Source organism: Anastrepha ludens, chromosome 4, assembly GCF_028408465.1.
Source record: "Anastrepha ludens isolate Willacy chromosome 4, idAnaLude1.1, whole genome shotgun sequence".
In the NCBI taxonomy this organism is placed as follows: Eukaryota; Metazoa; Arthropoda; class Insecta; order Diptera; family Tephritidae; genus Anastrepha; species Anastrepha ludens.
In genome coordinates, this window is record NC_071500.1 from 88,047,729 (window position 1) to 88,066,712 (window position 18,984).

At 36.9% G+C, this 18,984-nt stretch overlaps 3 protein-coding genes across 3 annotated transcripts; all 3 read left to right on the forward strand.

Annotated features, from left to right (window-relative positions):
• The first annotated feature begins 539 nt into the window (after nt 1-539).
• LOC128860114 (aldo-keto reductase family 1 member B1-like) lies at nt 540-4,176 on the forward strand. Its single transcript, XM_054097379.1, has 6 exons — nt 540-1,821; nt 2,138-2,280; nt 2,379-3,071; nt 3,130-3,688; nt 3,757-3,952; nt 4,009-4,176. The coding sequence occupies exons 1-4, from the start codon at nt 1,582-1,584 to the stop codon at nt 3,173-3,175; spliced, it is 1,122 nt and encodes a 373-aa protein (XP_053953354.1). The 5' UTR covers nt 540-1,581; the 3' UTR covers nt 3,176-3,688; nt 3,757-3,952; nt 4,009-4,176.
• An 8,302-nt stretch (nt 4,177-12,478) lies between these two features.
• On the forward strand, nt 12,479-16,026 carry LOC128862033 (1,5-anhydro-D-fructose reductase-like). Its single transcript, XM_054100436.1, has 4 exons — nt 12,479-12,772; nt 12,966-13,108; nt 13,207-13,890; nt 15,672-16,026. The coding sequence occupies exons 1-4, from the start codon at nt 12,650-12,652 to the stop codon at nt 15,715-15,717; spliced, it is 996 nt and encodes a 331-aa protein (XP_053956411.1). The 5' UTR covers nt 12,479-12,649; the 3' UTR covers nt 15,718-16,026.
• LOC128862032 (aldo-keto reductase family 1 member B1-like) lies at nt 16,007-17,872 on the forward strand. The gene is made up of 6 exons (XM_054100435.1): nt 16,007-16,092; nt 16,158-16,539; nt 16,637-16,779; nt 16,857-17,340; nt 17,426-17,634; nt 17,702-17,872. Exons 1-6 carry the CDS (start codon nt 16,013-16,015, stop codon nt 17,742-17,744), a joined length of 1,341 nt encoding a protein of 446 aa, XP_053956410.1. The 5' UTR covers nt 16,007-16,012; the 3' UTR covers nt 17,745-17,872.
• Nucleotides 17,873-18,984: the final 1,112 nt, after the last annotated feature.

Below are 18,984 nucleotides of genomic sequence, written 5' to 3' on the forward strand. Positions count from 1 at the left end.
AAGTAATGATTAAAAACATGACTTATTGCGATTTTTTGATATAACACAGAAAGTGGGTAACAAAACACAGAATTAGTTAAAGCAGATTACCTTTAATTTTTGTAAAATATCTCAAACACAAATTCGGTTCCTTTAGTTACGCTTTTCAACTATAGAATATTTACGTATATACAAATTTACATAACCCAACACACAGTTTTCAATAAAATTACATTATGTACATAAGACTAATTAAAAGTAGAAGTCGAAAGGGATATAACGAGCTTTGGATTCTACAAACTCCCTTCAATTATTACATTTCAATTGAATTAATTTTAAGACAAATAATTATAAACATTTCAACGCGTCATTTCTCCACTAAGAAAAAAGGAACTGTTTTCGTCAACTATTTTTGGCGCGTTTCTTCTGGTAGCCACCCATTTCGCCTATCAGCTGTTCAAAATCCCATAATGTGTGAGTGCTACCAAGTTTTGAAACGTCCTCATGGGCGCGCTCTCTCTCAAAATGAATAAGTTTCACATCTAGTTATCTATGCAGCAAACAGCAATCAGCAGTTAGCAGTAAGCAGTAGTTCGACAACTTCCCAACCATTTCCCAACTACAAAAAGCCACATCTGCGATGTTGCCAGCTGTATGTTACGACTTCTGCAAATATATTTTGACAATGTGCTGACGGCGCGCTCTACAAATATTTATGTAATCTCAAATTTATTACCGAATTAGAGCTGCCAATCAAGCGATTTAAACGGACTAAAAATTTAAATCTTTTGTACTAAATCGTTTACGAATTTCTTTTGAGTTACATTGCGTTGATTATTTTATGAAAATGGGACGTGAAAAGAAAAAGTTGTATTTTGCGCGTGCAGTGGTTGAGAAATTTGAATAAAGCGAAAAAAACACAAAATATTTTATTTTATATATTTTTTTACGATGCTTTGTCGATTCTTTAAGAACTCATTTCTAAAACACCCTTATAAAATAAAACATGGGAAAATATAATAAAAATAAAAATAAAAAATAAATAACCCATAAAAATTATCAAAGCATCGGAAACTACGGAATAAAATAAAATAAAAAGTAAATGAAACGCAAAAATGATGAAAGCAGCAGAAGCTAAGGAATAAAATAAAATAAAATAAAAAAAAAGAAGCACACAAATTATCAAAGTATCAGAAACTACGGAATAGAAGACAATAAAAACTAACTGAAACACAAAAATTATCAAAGTATCAGAAAAAAAAAATATGCAGATTGGGTTAGGCTAGACATGGTTGATCTTGTATATCGTACATAGACCAGAAATTGATCCATAGTGAAAAAAAGCGATGTAAGTGAAAAACAAATTTAAAATTCAAATAAGCATATTAACATCGCACGTTAACAGAATTCAAATTTGAAGTAGTCACAGAGAATGTTAATGAACTGGTCATACGTTTCCCACATATACTTGTAACTGAAAATTGTATAAATATTAAAAAAAAACCGATCAACACAAACCAAAACGAGCTTCACTCTCATAATAAAAGAGAAAAAAAAAAACAGAAAGTGGAAGAAAAAAAAGCTGGCTAAGGCACCTGAGTTATGTTCGTCATGATTAAAAAGCTCCAGAAAACATATTTTGGCATACCTTTCAGTCATTTTTTAACTTTTTGCAATGAAATAGACAAAAAAAGAGCGCCATCGAAACGTTTCATAACAAACCAAGCGGATTTGCTATTTTCAAGTGGGAAAATCGACAGAGAACTTTTAAAAATGATAATACCAACAACAAAATTAAATAATGGCGTTGAAATGCCTATTGTTGGATTTGGTACTTGGCGTGTAAGTTTAAAATACGTAATTAATACAATTTAATATGGATGTTTAAGCCAAATAATAGGTCAAGCGAAATATTATTGCAAATATTGAAAATCCTCGCAGTAGCACTAAACAAATATTAAGAAAATGGCTCTGATGTGCTACGACATGCATACAAACACACATAAATGAAACAGTGCCACGGAGCTTTTGCGTGTGGCATTGAGACTGCAGCTGAAGCTTATAGCCGGTTGCATGAGCAACAGAAAAGCTGCCGCTGTTTTTCAATGTCATTACTATGTTTTTTTTTTGTATTTTCCTTTATTTTTTGTGTTTCTAGATGCCAGCCGACCGTGTGGTGTGTTTGGTGCAGGATGCCATCGATGTGGGTTACCGGCACATAGACTGCGCCGACAGTTATGGCAATCAGAAAGATGTGGGTTGTGCGATTCAAGAGAAAATCAAAGAGGGTGTAGTGGAGAGGTATCCATTCGATTTATTAATTAGATATTTTTTATGATAATTTTTTTTTTTAAATATTTTTTTTTTTTTTTTAATTTTGAATTTGCTTCTATATTTAGAAAAGATCTATTCATCACTGGAAAGTTGTGGAATACAAAACACGATCCTAATTTGGTGCGCAGCGCCTGTGAAAAAGCTTTAAATATGTTAAAGATCACTTATTTTGATAATTATCTCATACATTGGCCCACTGGCTTCGCAGACAGCGAAGAAAATTACCCCAAAGATAAAGATGGCAAAACTATATTTTCCGACATTGATTATGTAGATACATGGTGTGCCACGGAGGCTTTGGTGGAATGTGGCCACTGTCGATCTATTGGTTTGTCAAATTTCAATATTGAACAAATAAAACGTGTACTCGAAGTAGCGCGCATCAAGCCCGCCAACTTGCAGATAGAGTGTCATCCGTATCTAAATCAAAGCAAATTAATCGCTTTCTGTGCCGAAAATAATATTTTGGTATCAGCTTATAGTCCTTTAGGATCGCCGCATTCGCCATATGCGAAGCCGGGTGCACACAAGCTTTTACAACATCCGTTAATTGTTAAATTAGCGGAGAAGTATCAGAAAGGACCTGCACTGGTGCTGCTACGATATCAAATACAACGAGGCAATGCAGTGATAACCATGTCCACGCGCCGTGAGCATATGGCGGATAATCTGAAAGTATGTGATTTTGAACTGAGTGAAACGGAAATTACCGAAATTAACTGTCTGGATTTCAACGGGCGTTATAATCTAATGGAAAAGTAAGTAAGCGATCAATGGGAGAGGATTGTGATAATTATGTATGTACATATTTTACAGCGCAAAAGGACATCCACACCACCCCTTTAAGGATGAGCAAAATTAATATACTTACACTTATTGAGTGAAATTTTATTGAGTTATTGACACATCAAGAGCATGCTCAAATGGAATAGCTAGAAAATTCCATATTTAACAACGGAATTTCTACATATGTATATGTACATATAGCGCGCAATGAGGCAATACCAACTTAAAAAACATATTGCTTTTGTTTGTATAATTCATTTAATTTTTGAGGTATCGAAAATAAAAATAATATTTTTACTCATGAAGCAATAATTAAAGGTGATGTACGTAGCCTAATTTTCACCCTGTGTTAGCCATCTTGAAGCTACTTAATAAATCCGTGTTGTCCTCTTGGAAAAGCTACTTTTTATTTCAGAGCAAATTCTAAAGAAAAAGTACTCAAAAGCATAGAAATTAAAATTTTTGCTGAATATTAGCAGGCAATACTGTTTTGCCTATTCAATTTTGCTTAGACTTTCGCATCTTTCAATTCTATTGAAAGTTCTATGAAAATTACACTGATAAATAGCTACTACATAGCCACATTTAGGTAAGTCTTTTGTTGCAGATTATCAATCTGATTTTTTGTTAATAACTGCTTAAAATTTATATACACAGGTGTGATTAGAGCCCGTTGCTGCGATCCCACAATTGTGATTTTCATTATGTGCCTAGTTCTGCTACCACTGAAATCAATTTGGATTCCGAACTGGCTCTTCACGCTACCCGGTCTAGAACAATATGCTGTACGTATGTAGATGCATGCGCAACACCTACACGAGCAAGTCCTCGCGCTTTACGTCTACATTTACACGTAAGTTGTAGTGATATATTAATGAATTAACAATTTTTAAGATTTTTGGTTTAAAGGTTTTTGATTTCTGCCCGAATCATCGCAATTACTGAAAGTGGATTATATTATCAATATAGAAATTTTTCGATGTATTAGTTTTAGACTATATGAATATATTTTCCTAACTATATTAATATTAGGGACGCCAAGTATATTAAGGTAGACGAATTATAAACAATAAACTAATAAATTTGTAATTTTTTCAATTTTAACTCTTCTAACTCCAATGTTTTTCTTACGTGGAGGAATGATCGACTGAACTTCTGCTTTTGCAATGTCTTTACGGTAACAAATGGACATACATATATTGTCATATATTGTTATGCTCGAAATACGAAATTAAATTTTCTGTTTTATCTCATTCCTGTCGTTAACATATCATGGCAGCCAAATCTATATCAAATTCAATGGTTTAACAAGTTACTCTCTTAATGCATATGAAGGATGCTAAAAGTCAGCATTTATTTCAGGAATAAAAGTTTGTAAAAATAGTTATGAAACGTACATTTACGTTCGTACGGTACTGAAATGAGGAAATTTGCAACACATCGTAATGCAAAGGTTACTAAACATGGCTTTATATGCATAAGAGTGAAATAATTTTCCAAAATATTTTTCTTTACTAGCTACATTTCCATTTTAATGTAATGAAAATACTCCTTTAGAGACTCCATTTTTTTACTTTTGTCTCGTTTCCCATCTAACTAATATTTGTTTTACAACTGCGAACTAACTTAAAACACATACATAAGTAACATCACATATTTCTGCGTGCAATCCGAAGGTGTTATGCGTTGGGGCTCGATATGTATCAGCCCATGGAAACAGCAGAGTTCATTGATACGGTGAATGATTGGTTCGATATTTTCAATACAAAGTTTTCGAATTTTCAAACTGCTGCTGCAAAAAAGCCCTATGGGATGGACTTGGGTCAGCAGGATGAAATTATAAGTAAGATGGACGCCTTGAACGATGAAACACGCGCTTATGGACGAATTTCAATGTTGCCTTTTCAAAGAGGCATACAACTAAGCAACAAGTCCCTCAGGGACTTATATCGTTATGTTCAGGAAAAGTATCGCTTTCAGTACATTCTGACTTATCGATTAAATCAGGATGTACTGGAGCATTTTTTCGGGGCGATGCGTGCCAAAGGCGGTTGTATGACAATCCTAGTCCTATGGAATTTAAATATAGATTACGAAGATATTTATCAGGTGAATGAATGCATATATTACTCATTTCTGAATAACTTAACGCTTTCTATTAACAGCACGAAATACTTCACTATTAGTTGATCGTGGCAATGTTGAGGCCGACGAAACTAACTGGCTCCGTCTCAATGATACTTCTTTAGAAACTTTACAGAGTTTGCTAACAGAAGATGAGATAGTTTCAGACAACTCTCTCTTCGCCAACGATTCATTAAATGAGGACGCTGACTTTGATAGCTTACACGAAGATGCTCTTGAATATATTGCCTGTTACATAATACGCAAATTAAAAAACATTACGTAATACGCATTTAAAAAAAAATCGTTTAACGTCATCGCGTAAACTCACGTTTTCACTTAATCTGAACATTTTTTGTAAAAATGATATCCCACCGTAAAGCTCCCTGCCGTTGAACTGGTTAAACGCTGATTCCAACATTTTAATTTTGTCCAAGAACTCGGTGCTTGGTTTAACTAATCCGCCCTTAGATAAAGTGTCAACCCAAGTAAATGTGGGCTCAATGCATGACCGATTGTTCAAAATTAAAATGTTGGAATCAGCGTTTACCAGTTCAACGGCAGGGAGCTTTACGGTGCGATATCATTTTTACAAAAATTGTTCAGATTAAGTGAAAACGTGAGTTTACGCGATGACGTTAAACGATTTTTTTTAAATGCCGGATGCACTTTCGAATAAAGCATCTTAACCGGTGCAATAAACAAAAGAAGAGAACAATGAGCATTCGATAAGATAATTGTAAGTAAAGTATGCAATGCTTTGGGCGTCTACTTGTGTTTCTGCGTATATATAAATTTATCTTTTTTTTAACACAGATTTTATACTTGTAACTTTGCAGGTAATCTCGTTAAAAAATCAAATGTATGATTAGCGGACGTGACGAAATAAAAGTGGTTTTTCCTCGTTAAGAGTTTCCACTATTCTCAAGTTGTTTTATTTATTACTTCAGTGTAGGTTTACAAATGGCACATATAGATTCCAATCCGATGCATGGTCGAAATACATATATACATATATGACACAAATCCATGGGAATAGTTAAGTTAAAAATATAAATAATTAAGTACCACTTATAAAATAACATAAAATTATTCTATGGCTTACAACGACCTTTTTCAATTTTTTACTACATTTTCAGAAAGGGGATAAACTTATGCCCTTTTTCCCTTGCTTCCAAATTGCATCAATGGATTAAGTAGCATCCGAAATCAGTTGTCAAGCTTTACTTAACCTTGTATAATTGAATCATGATTTTTACTTGCTGCTGTTGACATGAAATAAAAAATATAATTACGTGCTTTTAATGAAACTCTATGGCTCATGTCTTAGATTGTATTTGTATCTAACGCAAAATTGTCGGAACTGGGGCTCAGAAAATCCACACGTTACTGTAGAGAAGCAAATGCATCCACAACGAGTCACTGTTTGGCGCGGTTTTTGGTCTGGCGGCATTATCGGTCCATTTTTTTTTTCGAAAATGAGCGAGGAGCCGCGGTTACAGTAAATGGTGAGCGTTACCTTGACATGCTCAACGAGTTGTTTCCAAAAATTGAAGAGGATGACATGGACGACATTTGGTTCCAACAGGACGGTGCAACTTGTCACACTGCCAAAGTTACACTCGAACTGTTGGCTACCGCTTTTGAAAACCGAATAATCAGCCGAAATTCCGATATCAATTGGCCGCCCGGAGCTGTGATTTAAGCCCGTTGGACTATTTTTTGTGGGGAGCCGTTAAGGACAAATGCTATGCGAACCATCCAGAGACGATTGATGCTTTAAAACACGAAATCGAAGTTTCCATTCATGAAATTGGAGCCCAAACAATGGAAAATGTGCTTAAAAATTTGGTTGATCGAATGGCCTACTGTAAAGCCAGTCGTGGCAGTCATTTGAACGATATTATTTTTCATTTATAAATGACAATGTTCAATCTTCAAAATAAAAAAAAAGTTTGAAAAAATATTGATTAGTTTTTTTTTTATAGTCGATTCAAAAAGCAAATTTTACATGGCCCACCCTATACTATTATATTAATAGGACTATGAATAAGTTCGTGCGGTTTTACAACAGATGGCGTAACTTGATTATTATTCCATCGATCCACATTTCCAAACATTCATTGGAGAGCTACTGTCGTAAGGCACAAACGTCAGTATAAGTTTTTTATTTGAAGCGTAAACAACAATATTTTTACCACACTTGAAAATGTCGAATTTCGTGCCAAATAATGTGTTTTTGCGGGGAATTCTTCTTCATTATTTTAATATGAAGAAAAAAGCAGCCGAAAGTCATCGTATCTTGGTGGAAGTTTATGGTGAGCATGCTCTATCTGAGCGAACGTGCCAGAAGTGGTTTGCACGCTTTAAAAGTGGTGATTTTGGCTTGGAAGACGAAGAACGCGAGGGTGCGCCGCCAAAGTTCATGGATACCGAATTGGAGGAATTGCTCGATCAAGATCCGGCTCAAACGCAAGAAGAGGTTGCAAAAACTTTGGGAGTTGATCAATCAACCATTTCCAAACGTTTAAAAGCCATGGGAATGATCCGAAAGGTAGGCCATTGGGTGCCGTATGAATTGAAGCCAAGAGACGTTGAACGCCGTTTTATGGCATGCGAACAACTGCTTCAACGGCACAAAAGAAAGGGTTTTTTGCATCGAATTGTGACTGGCGATGAAAAGTGGGTCCATTACGACAATCCAAAACGTCGGGCAACGTATGGATACCCTGGCCATGCTTCAACATCGACGTCGGCGCAGAATATTCATGGCCTGAAGGTTATGCTGTGTATCTGGTGGGACCAGCTGGGTGTTGTGTATTATGAGCTACTGAAACCGAATGAAACGATTACGGGGGATGTCTACCGACGACAATTGATGCGTTTGAGCCGAGCACTGCGAGAAAAACGGCCGCAATACGCCGATAGACACGACAAAGTTATTTTGCAACATGACAATGCTCGGCCACATGTTGCACAAGTGGTCAAAACATACTTAGAAACGCTCAAATGGGATGTCCTACCCCACCCGCCGTATAGTCCAGACCTTGCGCCATCCGATTACTATCTCTTCCGATCGATGCAACATGGCCTGGCTGACCAGCACTTCCGTAATTACGATGAAGTCAAAAAATGGATCGATTCGTGGATTGCGGCAAAACCGACCGAATTTTTCACAAAGGGAATCCGTGAATTGCCAGAAAGATGGGAAAAAGTAGTAGTAAGCGATGGACAATATTTTGAATATTAAATTTGTAACCATTTTACGTCAATAAAGTTTAAAATTTCGAAAAAAAACCGCACGAACTTATTCATAGTCCATTATTATATATATATATATATATATTCCCGTGGTTCCTAGGTGGAACAAAGGGCCTCAATAAACAAGTTAAAGTTAAATCTATTAGAAGCTAGGAATTTTATTTGCCGCCAGGAGCGGCCTGCTTGTTGCACTTCTGTTTCTACTAGTCGCCTCCACGTGTTAGATGGTCTGCCATTGACGAGTTGATGGTCTATTATTGACGAGTTGAAATGTTCGAAAAGGATTGAAATGTTTGAAAAGGATTGCTTCAAAATATCGCCCATTTTTTGCAAGACTGACATGATCTAAAAACAAAAAATGTTAGTCAAATATGCAGAGTAGTGTATTGGTTATTTAGAATTATTGTACTTATAAGGTGCGTTTCATAATCATAAGACACCTTTGGTATACAATTTTTGAGCTACCATAAGCTCGTTTTTACGTTCCGGAGTAGCTTTTATTGGGCTTTATTTTAACAGTTATAGACTTAAGACTTCCATCAATTGTTTTGGGTGCGAAAGTTCATTCTATTTTGTAGAACCGTTATCTTTTTCCAAGAAGCTGCACTTTTGCTTGTCTTTTCAGCGTTTCATAATGATAAAACTAGTCGAAAATAAGCTTCTAAAGAGATGGAAGATGCTGATTGTTGTTTTGGATGGTTTTAATTATATTTTTTTTCAATTTAACCTAAAATGCCGAGTGGTTCAATATTAAAATGGAAAAATTATGGCCTACAAGGATTCAGGCTTGTCAATCAAATTAATTGCAAACAAAGCAAGCAGAAGTCATTGTGTTATCCGAATTTTTTTAAAGAGTCCTGAGAATTACAACATTTTGAAGCCCTTTGGAAGAAAATTATCACTATCAAGTCGATAACAGCCATAAGAAAAGCTTCTAACTCCACTAAGTCTTGCGCCAACTTGGCCGCTGTTGTTCACAATAAGGTTTAAAAAGCAACTGTTTGGCCCACATTACAGAGCTGTAATCATTTAAAATTATCAAAAATAAGAAAAGGACCCCTTTTGCCCTTGCAGAAAAACACCTAGACACAACTGGGACACAGTAAGATATTTGGAATATTTTTAATGATGCCCAATTTCATATTATTTTTTAAAAATGTTAAATTTTCGGATGAAAAAAATGGAACCTTGATGGACCCGATGGTTTTTTAAATTATTGGAGAGATTTGCGCCAGAGCCCCTCTTATTTTCAAAGCGCAACTGCGGTGGAGGTTCTGTTATAGTTTGGGGTGCATTTACATCGAAAGCAACTCTTGATATACTGTTTACATCATCGCGAACAAATAGTGGGGACTACAAAAACGTTTTGAAAAACATTATGCTTCCTTTTATTCACGATAATCGGGAAGTGCCTTCGCTTTTCAACAAGACAACGCCCAAATCCACGTAAGCAGGGAATCAAGGCAGTATTTGTCCGATTGTTCCATAGAAACTACAACAACAACGAGCTTAAAGCGGCAATTAAGGCAGAATCTGATGTAAATTTACTTAAAAAGTTGGCAGAATCGATGAAAAAAGGTTATTTTGTGTCGCTAAAGCGAATGGTGTTTCCATAGAATACTAAAATATTCTAGACGACAGGAAAAAAAATTCGAAAAAAGTATACTTTTGTTATACGATCACTTTAGTTAAACAGTGTCTTATCATTTTGAAACGCCTGGAAATACATTTTTGCTAAACATTTTCTTTATGCATTAAGAAAAGTTCTAAATTCTGTAATGAAACAGATAACTTTTGTTACTTTAATCAGTGTGTAAAATTTTTATTTTTCTTTGAAATCTATAAATAATTAAAATACTTTGAAAAATTAGGGGTGTCTTATGATTATGAAACGCACCTTAACTATTACCCTTACAAATATTTATTTATTTATTATTTATTTTTACAAGAGTAACAATTATAAATAACTGGCACACGTAAGTACTAAGCGCTGGCTGCCAGGGCCTTCGGCTTATGATAATATACCCTTACAAATATGATAAATAAATAAAAACTGCAGAAATCAGCACGAGCTCTTCCTTTATACGTAGTGTGTAAAAATACATGGCGATATTTATTTACAGAGTCTCATTAGGTTGGTTTGGTTAGAATGAAGCGGTTGTCCACTATGAGATACACCAGTGCGCGCTCTGATTTCCCTGATTTCCACAGCACTGAAATCTTCCAAATCATTACAGAATTGCTTCTTAAAATGGTAAATGTACGTCTGGATAGAGCAGGACAATGGCACAGTGAGTGCGAGATCGTCTCTTAGTCTTCCTTATCTACACAGCCTGGCTATATGACACCTCTAATTCAACCTTTAATTGGCGCTTACACTCTTTTTGGGTATTTGTCCGAGATCCTCCTCCTATTTGTAGGATGCATCTTGAAGTTGTTCGATTAAAAAAGCTGTTCCATTAAAACAGATGCCTTAAACTAGTTAAAGTTGGAACTTTACGAACTTATTTTTAAATCATGAGCTAACGTTTAACATAAAATAACTTTTTGTATTGGGAGGTTGAATTAGTTTTAAAGGTGACACACAGATGGCGCTATTTATCACTTTATCGCGTTGGCAATACTGAATATATATTCATGACAAAGCCTCATCCCTAGGCTTTGTTTATCAGTATCTGTCATTTCGCTGAAGTATAAACAACGCAGTGTTTTCGTGCTCCGAGTATGTCAACTTTCGTGCCGTCGAAACGCAATTTGCGGGAAGCTTTGCTTTTCTGCTTCAATTTGAAAAAAAATACAGCCCAAGCCCGTGAATTGCTGCAGGAGGCCTACCCAGACCATACTCCGTCGATTTCAACATGTGAGTACTGGTTTCGACGATTCAAAAGTGGTGATTTTCACACCGAAGACAAGGAGCGTCTTGGCCAGCCCAAAAAGTTCGAGGACGCGGAATTGGGGGAATCGGTAAACGAGGACTCGTGCCAAACCCAAGAAGAGCTTGCTGAATCATTGGGCGTTGATAAATCAACCGTTTGCAAGCGTCTAAAAGCGATGGGAATGATCCAAAAGCAAGGACATTGGGTCCCGTACGAGTTGAAGCTGCGCGACGTCGAACGGCGATTTTTTACGTGCGAATTGCTGATCGAGCGACAAAATCGGAAGGGTTTTTTGCATCGGGTGGTGACTGGCGACGAAAAATGGATCCACTACGATAACCCAAAACGCAAAAAATCATGGGGTTTGCCCGGCCACGCATCAACGTCGACGGCCAAGCAAAATATTCACGGCAAGAAAATCATGCTCTGCATTTGGTGGGATCAGGTCGGCGTCGTATATTTTGAGCTGCTCCAACCGGGCGAAACAATCACGGGGGATCGTTACCGACTGCAATTGATGCGTTTAAGCCGGGCATTGAAAGAAAAACGGCCGGAAACGGTAAAAAGGCACGACAAGGTTATTTTGCAACATGACAACGCTCGGCCGCATGTTGCTCAACCTGTCAAAAAATACCTTGGAACGCTTGGCTGGGAAGTGTTACCCCACCCGCCGTATAGTCCAGACATAGCTCCCTCCGATTATCATTTGTTCCGGCATATGAGTCTCGATTTGGCGGACCAGCGGTTCTCCTCGTACGAGGCTACCAAAATATGGGTTGAGTCATGGATAGCCAAGCAGCGGCCAGAATTTTGGAGAAACGGCATCCGGAAATTGCCCGAAAGATGGGCGAAAGTTGTAGCTAGCGATGGCCAATACTTCAAATAAAATATTTTGTACCGTTTTTTCACAATAAAGCCCCAAATCTTCGAAAAAAGCCTTTAAAACTAATTCAACCTCCCAATATATTGTAACTGCAAGGTGGCGCAGAATTGATCTTCTAAATTTGTTTTTGAATAACTTTTTTACAAATAAAAAAATAGTTTTTATCAATGGAAATCTGACGTACGACGATTAATTTCGCGCCACCTTGTATTTACGTTAACTAACACTACACCTGCCATTCCAAATTTTATTTAGAAACGCTTTTAAGAATAATCGAATTAGAAATGTAATGAACATCAAAAATATTATTCATAAAAATTACCGTTTTCAAAATTCGTGTAGAAACATAAGAATGCAGTTTTAAGTTTTTTTACCCTATGCAGTTTTAAGCAAGGCCAATCGCATAATGTACGCGCCCTGTACAAGAACCTGCCTCCGGGATGATCGCATTGGCGAAAGCCAGCTTGCTAGAACTGTGAAATTCAACAATGGCGTTAAAGTGCCCATCATAGGATTATCCACTTCTGGGGCAAGTAAAAATTAGAGAATTATATACACAAACACACGATAAAAATGCAACAAAAATGTATCAAAAAGCTTCGGAAGTCTGCCTTGCAATTTTAACTAACCTTTGATTTTTGTTTTGTTTTTGCTTTGCACAATACTTTATATTGCATATGTATAAGTATGTATAAGTAATTTTCCCCTTATTGTACTGTTAGATGGAGGCCCATATTACAACACGTTGTATAAGCGAAGCTATTGAAAGTGGCATGCGACACATAGACTGTGCGCCGATTTTCTGCAATCAAGAAGAAATAGGAATAGCTATAAAGGAGAAAATCGACAAGGGGCTCATAAAAAGGTACCACATACATATATTGTAAATATACATACGTATTTTTATTTTTTTTAAGCGCTTTTTATTGCCACCCATTTTTTTTTTGCTCATCTTGTATTTAGAGAGCAACTTTTTATATCCAGCAAGCTTTGGAATTCGCGCCATCATCCGAAATTCGTGCGTCAAGCATTAGAAGAAACCTTAAAGCAGTTAAAACTCGACTACCTCGACAATTACGTTATTCAAACTCCAATGGGTTTCAGAGATGGTTTATTAAACTATCCACGCAACTCAAGAGGCGAACTAGTATATTCCGATGTTGATTATATAGATACCTGGGCTGCCATGGAGGCGCTAGTTGATGGTGGTCTCGTACGATCAATTGGTTTAGCCAATTTCAATGCAGAGCAAATCGAACGCATACTAGAAGTGGCACGAATACCGCCAGCCAATTTACAAGTGGAATGCCACCCATATTTGACACAAAACAAGTTAATGGATTTATGTTGCAAGCATAATATAGTTTTTATGGCTTACGGGACAATAGGTCCGTCACAAGAAATGGATAATGTCGTTCGACTGACTAAACATCCGAAAATTCTATGCATGGCCGGAAGGTATGCGAAAAGCCCTCAAGAATTATTGTTACGTTATCAAGTGCAACGTGGCAATATTGTGTTAATAAGAACAACACGTAAAAAGCATATGATACAAAATGTAAATATTGAAAAATTCCGGTTAAGACGGGAAGATGCGGAAAAACTCGATCTAATGAATTGCAATCTTCGCAAAGAAACCCTGTCTTAGTAAGTTGCTATAAAAGATTCGTTATTTAATTATGTATGTAGATATAAAAGTATGCATACACATCTGTGCTTGCAAGCAAAAACCGCATAAGTCGATTGAAGAAAGAATTCAGTTGCTAAAGTATTCACTAACAATGGTCCTAGAAAGTTATAAATAAAAACATATTAATGGAGCATATAGCATTGGCGTCTGTACATGTGTATGTACATACTCGTACTCGCATACATACGTTTGGTTTAAAAAGTGCTTCTTCTCGAAAGCATAATTTTCATCTCAGCGATTATTGCTTGCGACTACAGAATTTCTATTTTTTTGTACAAATATTTGTATGCAACGTCATAACAATCAAACAATCAAAATTTCGATAAAATCAGCTGAAAACTTTCGATTTACTATGCCCATGTAGAGACTCAGTCCAGCTAAAAGATACTGCAGATAGGTATAGTGCGGAGCTTTTTACACAGCATAACAGAAGAGCTGCTGGTGCTTTCTGTATACAGGGTTCTGCACTCGAAGTATAACCAGCTACAGACCGCTCGCACAGCGCATACACTGGCATCACCTGTCTGTTAGTTGGCTAAATGACAGTCCAGAGTATTATTTACAAGCGCGCGGAAGTATTTTGCCGAGAGTAAACGCGAAAAAAGAAAATCACTAATGGATTTCAAACGTAATCGTGTCCGTGAGCTCGAGCACATTAAAGTAAATAAGGTTTTTTTATCGCACCATTACTCGTTACAATGATACTGGTAGCATCGCGAGCCGAGGTGGTCATCAAAAGACCGCAACGTCACGTGAAATGGTTCAAAAAGTGAAGAAACGACTTGAGCGATATCCCCGACGAAGTGCCAATCAAATGGCGAATAAACTGAAAATATTTGACCGTAGTATCCGCCGCAAGCTGAAAAATTATTTCAAAGTAAACCCTTACAAGATCCAAAAGGCGCATGATCTCACACCAAAGCAGCAACAAGTCAGACTTGAGAGAACGAACGAGTAGCTTCGCTTGACCGAAAGCGGTCTATTTCCGAACATTATGTTTTCTGACGAGAAAAGTTTTCAAATAGAGCTATTCGTAAACTTCCAAAACGATAGGGTTTATTTGACCAACCGTTCATACGACAATTTGAGTCATCGATCGGCCACCAGGAGGCAGCAGCCGTCACTGGTAATGGTTTGGGCCACCGTAACCGCAGATGGGCGGTCTCTAATAGTTTTCGTCGAGTCCAGCAAGGTCCGACCTTCACGTGTCTCGAGGCGCTGAAAAAAGTCATTGTCCGCGGTTGGGCCGAAATACCTGCAACTCACATTCGGGCAACTTGCGATTCGTTTCTGGACCGTTTCAAGGATATAGTCAAGGCAAAATGTGGTCATATCGAGCAAAAGTAAATTGATTCTTAATTTTGAGTTATTTTCACACATTTTTTACTTTGAATTGAAAAAAAGTAATTTTCCAAACTAAATTTATGTCCTTTTTAATTGGTTACCCTTCAAGTGCCGGACCCTGTATTGGTTTTGGCGTATATACGAGTCAAATACAATATACACTTGCACATATTTCTAAAAAATGAGGAATACTTTCGTTAGACCTGATTATATTTTTCATACGAATATCATTTAGAAGTTTTAAGGCCAAAAAAAAAATTGCTGGAATTCGCCGAAAAATTCTGAAATTACATACTATATTGTATACTGTTGTATTATATTTAAAAATTGATTTTGATTGAAAATGATCGATTGAATTTTTCAGCAGAACTAAACTTTTTTTAATATTTTTCAGTGGCTCCATGCATCCTTATCACCCGTTCGAGAATGATTGCGTTTAAACCGTTGCAATATCGCATATTGAGTTACGACAGGTACAAAAATAAAAATCAATATATGAGCCAAATGTGATTGAGTGCAATTGAGTGTATACATAAAGCGAAGATATGGCTAAAAAAGAAAAATTACGAAAAAGTCAATCAAAATTATACAGAATAGATCAATTTTTCCTCCTTTCGAAACAGAAAACAAAATTAGCCTGCACAAAAAATTAAACACAATATGCCAATAACCACACCAAATTAATAGTTACATACCTACATTTTAAGAACAATAAGAAATAAATATAAATAAAGAATGCAGAAATTTAATATTTGTACTAAGTTTGTTCGTAAATATTCAGGAGAATATAGCATATTCAATTTTCCGGGATTCGGGTAAGTTGGAGATGATAGAAATATTTTAAATAAACATTCGTTTATTTCTTACCGATTTCGTTAAGCAACAAAGCAATTGAAAATAATTGCACAAAGAATAAATTAGAAGATCCTGTAAGTGGTAAATGCCTTCAACCAACGTCCGGACGCAAAGCTACAGAGCCTGTTGAGAAGCGTTCGAAACTTTTGGAAAAAGTTAAAGATACTGCTGAGAAGTTACTCTGTTCGAAAGATAAAAAACCCGAAACTACTTCGACACCGAAACCGCAATGTGGCAAAATAGAGCCTACAAACAAGCCAGAAAAAGTGAAATGTTTAAGGCCAGTGCCGCGACCAATGCCAGTCACAGAAGTGCCCGAGGACTGCAATGTGCAAAAACAAGAGATTCCCAAAATTAAACTGAGTGATGGTTATGTGATGCCAATGTTTGGTCTAGGCACTTGGGGTGTAAGTATCTGTGGAATGCCTATCCGTAGGGTTATTGGAAAAAGCAAAATGTACATATAAATCCGTTGTTTTGTTTTAATTTTATTTGTCATTTTAGTCGAAACCGCATAAGGTCACCATGGCAGTAATGCACGCCATAAAAGTCGGTTATCGCATGATCGATTGTGCTCATGTCTACGAAAATGAGCAGGCAGTTGGTAAAGCTATAAACGACTGCATTAAGAAATGCATCGTTAAGCGGTGAGATTTACATACATACAATTAAGTTTTTGTGATAAAATCAAATGCAATTTTTATCCCTATGAAAATACTTTTAGTGACGAAATATTTATAACAAGCAAATTGTGGAATACTTATCATCGTCCCGAAATGGTGGTGGAAGGCTGTTGTCGTTCCTTAAAAGATTTAAATCTATCGTATCTTAACCTTTACCTCATACACTGGCCCATGGGCTACAAAGAGGGCAAGGAGTTGATACCATATGACGCCTGTGGGCGAATATTATCCTCACGCGTTGATTATGTTGACACCTGGCAAGCAATGGAGGATTTAGTTCAACGTGGTTTCACACGTTCCATAGGCATATCTAATTTCAATATGAAGCAAATTGAACGAATATTGAAAATTGCCAAAATAAAACCAGTTGTCAATCAAGTCGAATGCCATCCATATTTGAATCAGATGCGTCTTATGGCATATCTGAAGAAGAAAAAAATTGCACTTGTCGCATACAGTCCGTTGGGATCGCCAGCTAGACCATGGGCGAAACCTGATGAGCCATATGTATTAGACGATAATATGGTATGTTTCGAATATCACAATTATAAGCTTATTATTTAAACTATTTTTAATAATATACCTTAATCTTTTTTTTTTTTTTGGTTAGATAAAAAGTATAGCTTTTCAGCAAGGGCGTACAGCGGCGCAAGTTTGTATCCGCTATCAAATACAACGTGGAAATGCCGTAATACCGAAATCAGTGACTCCAAGTCGGATTGAAAGCAATTTCGAAGTTGCGGATTTCGAATTAGGTGACGAAGAGATGAAAATTATTGACAAGTTGGATAAAGGATTTCGCGTAGTACCTTTGTCAAAGTATAATTTATAATTTACCACTATTTAAACATGAATTACTTTATGCTACGTCATGTGATTTTTTCAGACTATCCAGTCATCCATATTATCCATTCCATGATGCTTATTGACAACTACATTTAACGTTCTAGCGCAAAAATCGAAAGTGAAGGAAAGTTCATTTTAACAAATATTATTTGAAACATATGCAAATACGTAAAAAATGTACAAATACAATCAATGGTAGGAATATGTATAATTAGCTACATATATTCTTCTTCTTAATTGGCGCGATAACCGCTTAAGCGATTTTGGCCGAGTTTAACAAAGCGCGCCAGTCGTTTCTTTCTCCTGCTAACCACCCAAGTGAATCCAAGTCCTCCTCCTGATTTTTCCAACGCAAAGGGGGACCTCCTCTTCCTCTTCTGCTACCAGTTGGTACTGCATCGAATACTTTCAGAGGCGTAGAGTTTGCATGCATGCGGACTACGTGACCTAGCCAACGAAGCCGTTAGAACTTTATTCGCTGCACTATGTCTATGTCGTCGTAAAACTCATACACCTCATTGTTCCATCGCCTACGATATTCGCTGTTGTCAACGTGCAAAGGTCCAAAAATCTTTCTCTCAAACTCTCCAAGGGACATCTCATCGGATATTGTCATCATCCAAGCTTCTACGCCACACGATAGGACGGGCATGATGAGAGCCTTAAAAGTATTAGTTTTGTTCGTCGGCAGAGCACTTGTCTACTTAGTCCAAAGTAGCTTTTTCGGCAAGAGAGATTCTCCGTTGGAGCCGACTATTTGTTTAACAACTGGAGGTACTTCGTTTTGCCCTCTTTCAACACCAGACCCATTCGCATTGCTTCTTTATCCAGTTTGGAAAATGCACAACTAACAGCCCGGTTGTTAAGGCCGATGATGCCAATATCGTTGGCATACGTCAGCAGTTGTACGCTCTTATAGAAAATTGTGCCGAAGCGATGAAGTTTTGCAGCTCGCATGATCTTTTCCAGTAGCAAGTTAAAGAAGTCACACGACAGCGAGTCACGCTGTCGGAAACCCCATTTGATATGAAACGGCTCGGAGAGGTCCTTTCCAATTTTGACGGCGCTACTGGTATTGAACATCGTCGTCTTGCATAGCCGTATTTGTTGTGTGGGGGGTACCGAATTTAGATATCGCGGCATACAGGCAACTTTTCGTGCTGTCGAACGCAGCTTTGAAATCGACAAAAAAATGGTGTGTGTCGATTTTCCTTTCATGTGTGTTTTCCAAGACTTTGCGTATTGTAAATATCTGGTCGATTGTAGAATTTCTAAGTCTAAAGCCACACTGTTAAGGTCCAATCCGTTGCTTGATGGTGGGCT

Excerpts from the sequence above, each read along its gene's own strand:
- LOC128860114 (XM_054097379.1), top strand. The coding sequence starts at position 1,582 with ATGTTCGTCATGATTAAAAAGCTCCAGAAAACATATTTTGGCATACCT. Across the intron at positions 1,822-2,137 it reads TTGGATTTGGTACTTGGCGT|ATGCCAGCCGACCGTGTGGT; the intron begins GTAAGTTTAAAA and ends TTGTGTTTCTAG. Across the intron at positions 2,281-2,378 it reads AAAGAGGGTGTAGTGGAGAG|AAAAGATCTATTCATCACTG; the intron begins GTATCCATTCGA and ends TTCTATATTTAG.
- LOC128862033 (XM_054100436.1), top strand. The coding sequence starts at position 12,650 with ATGTACGCGCCCTGTACAAGAACCTGCCTCCGGGATGATCGCATTGGC. Across the intron at positions 12,773-12,965 it reads TAGGATTATCCACTTCTGGG|ATGGAGGCCCATATTACAAC; the intron begins GCAAGTAAAAAT and ends TTGTACTGTTAG. Across the intron at positions 13,891-15,671 it reads CGCAAAGAAACCCTGTCTTA|TGGCTCCATGCATCCTTATC; the intron begins GTAAGTTGCTAT and ends AATATTTTTCAG.
- LOC128862032 (XM_054100435.1), top strand. The coding sequence starts at position 16,013 with ATGCAGAAATTTAATATTTGTACTAAGTTTGTTCGTAAATATTCAGGA. Across the intron at positions 16,780-16,856 it reads AAGAAATGCATCGTTAAGCG|TGACGAAATATTTATAACAA; the intron begins GTGAGATTTACA and ends AAATACTTTTAG. Across the intron at positions 17,341-17,425 it reads ATGTATTAGACGATAATATG|ATAAAAAGTATAGCTTTTCA; the intron begins GTATGTTTCGAA and ends TTTTTTGGTTAG.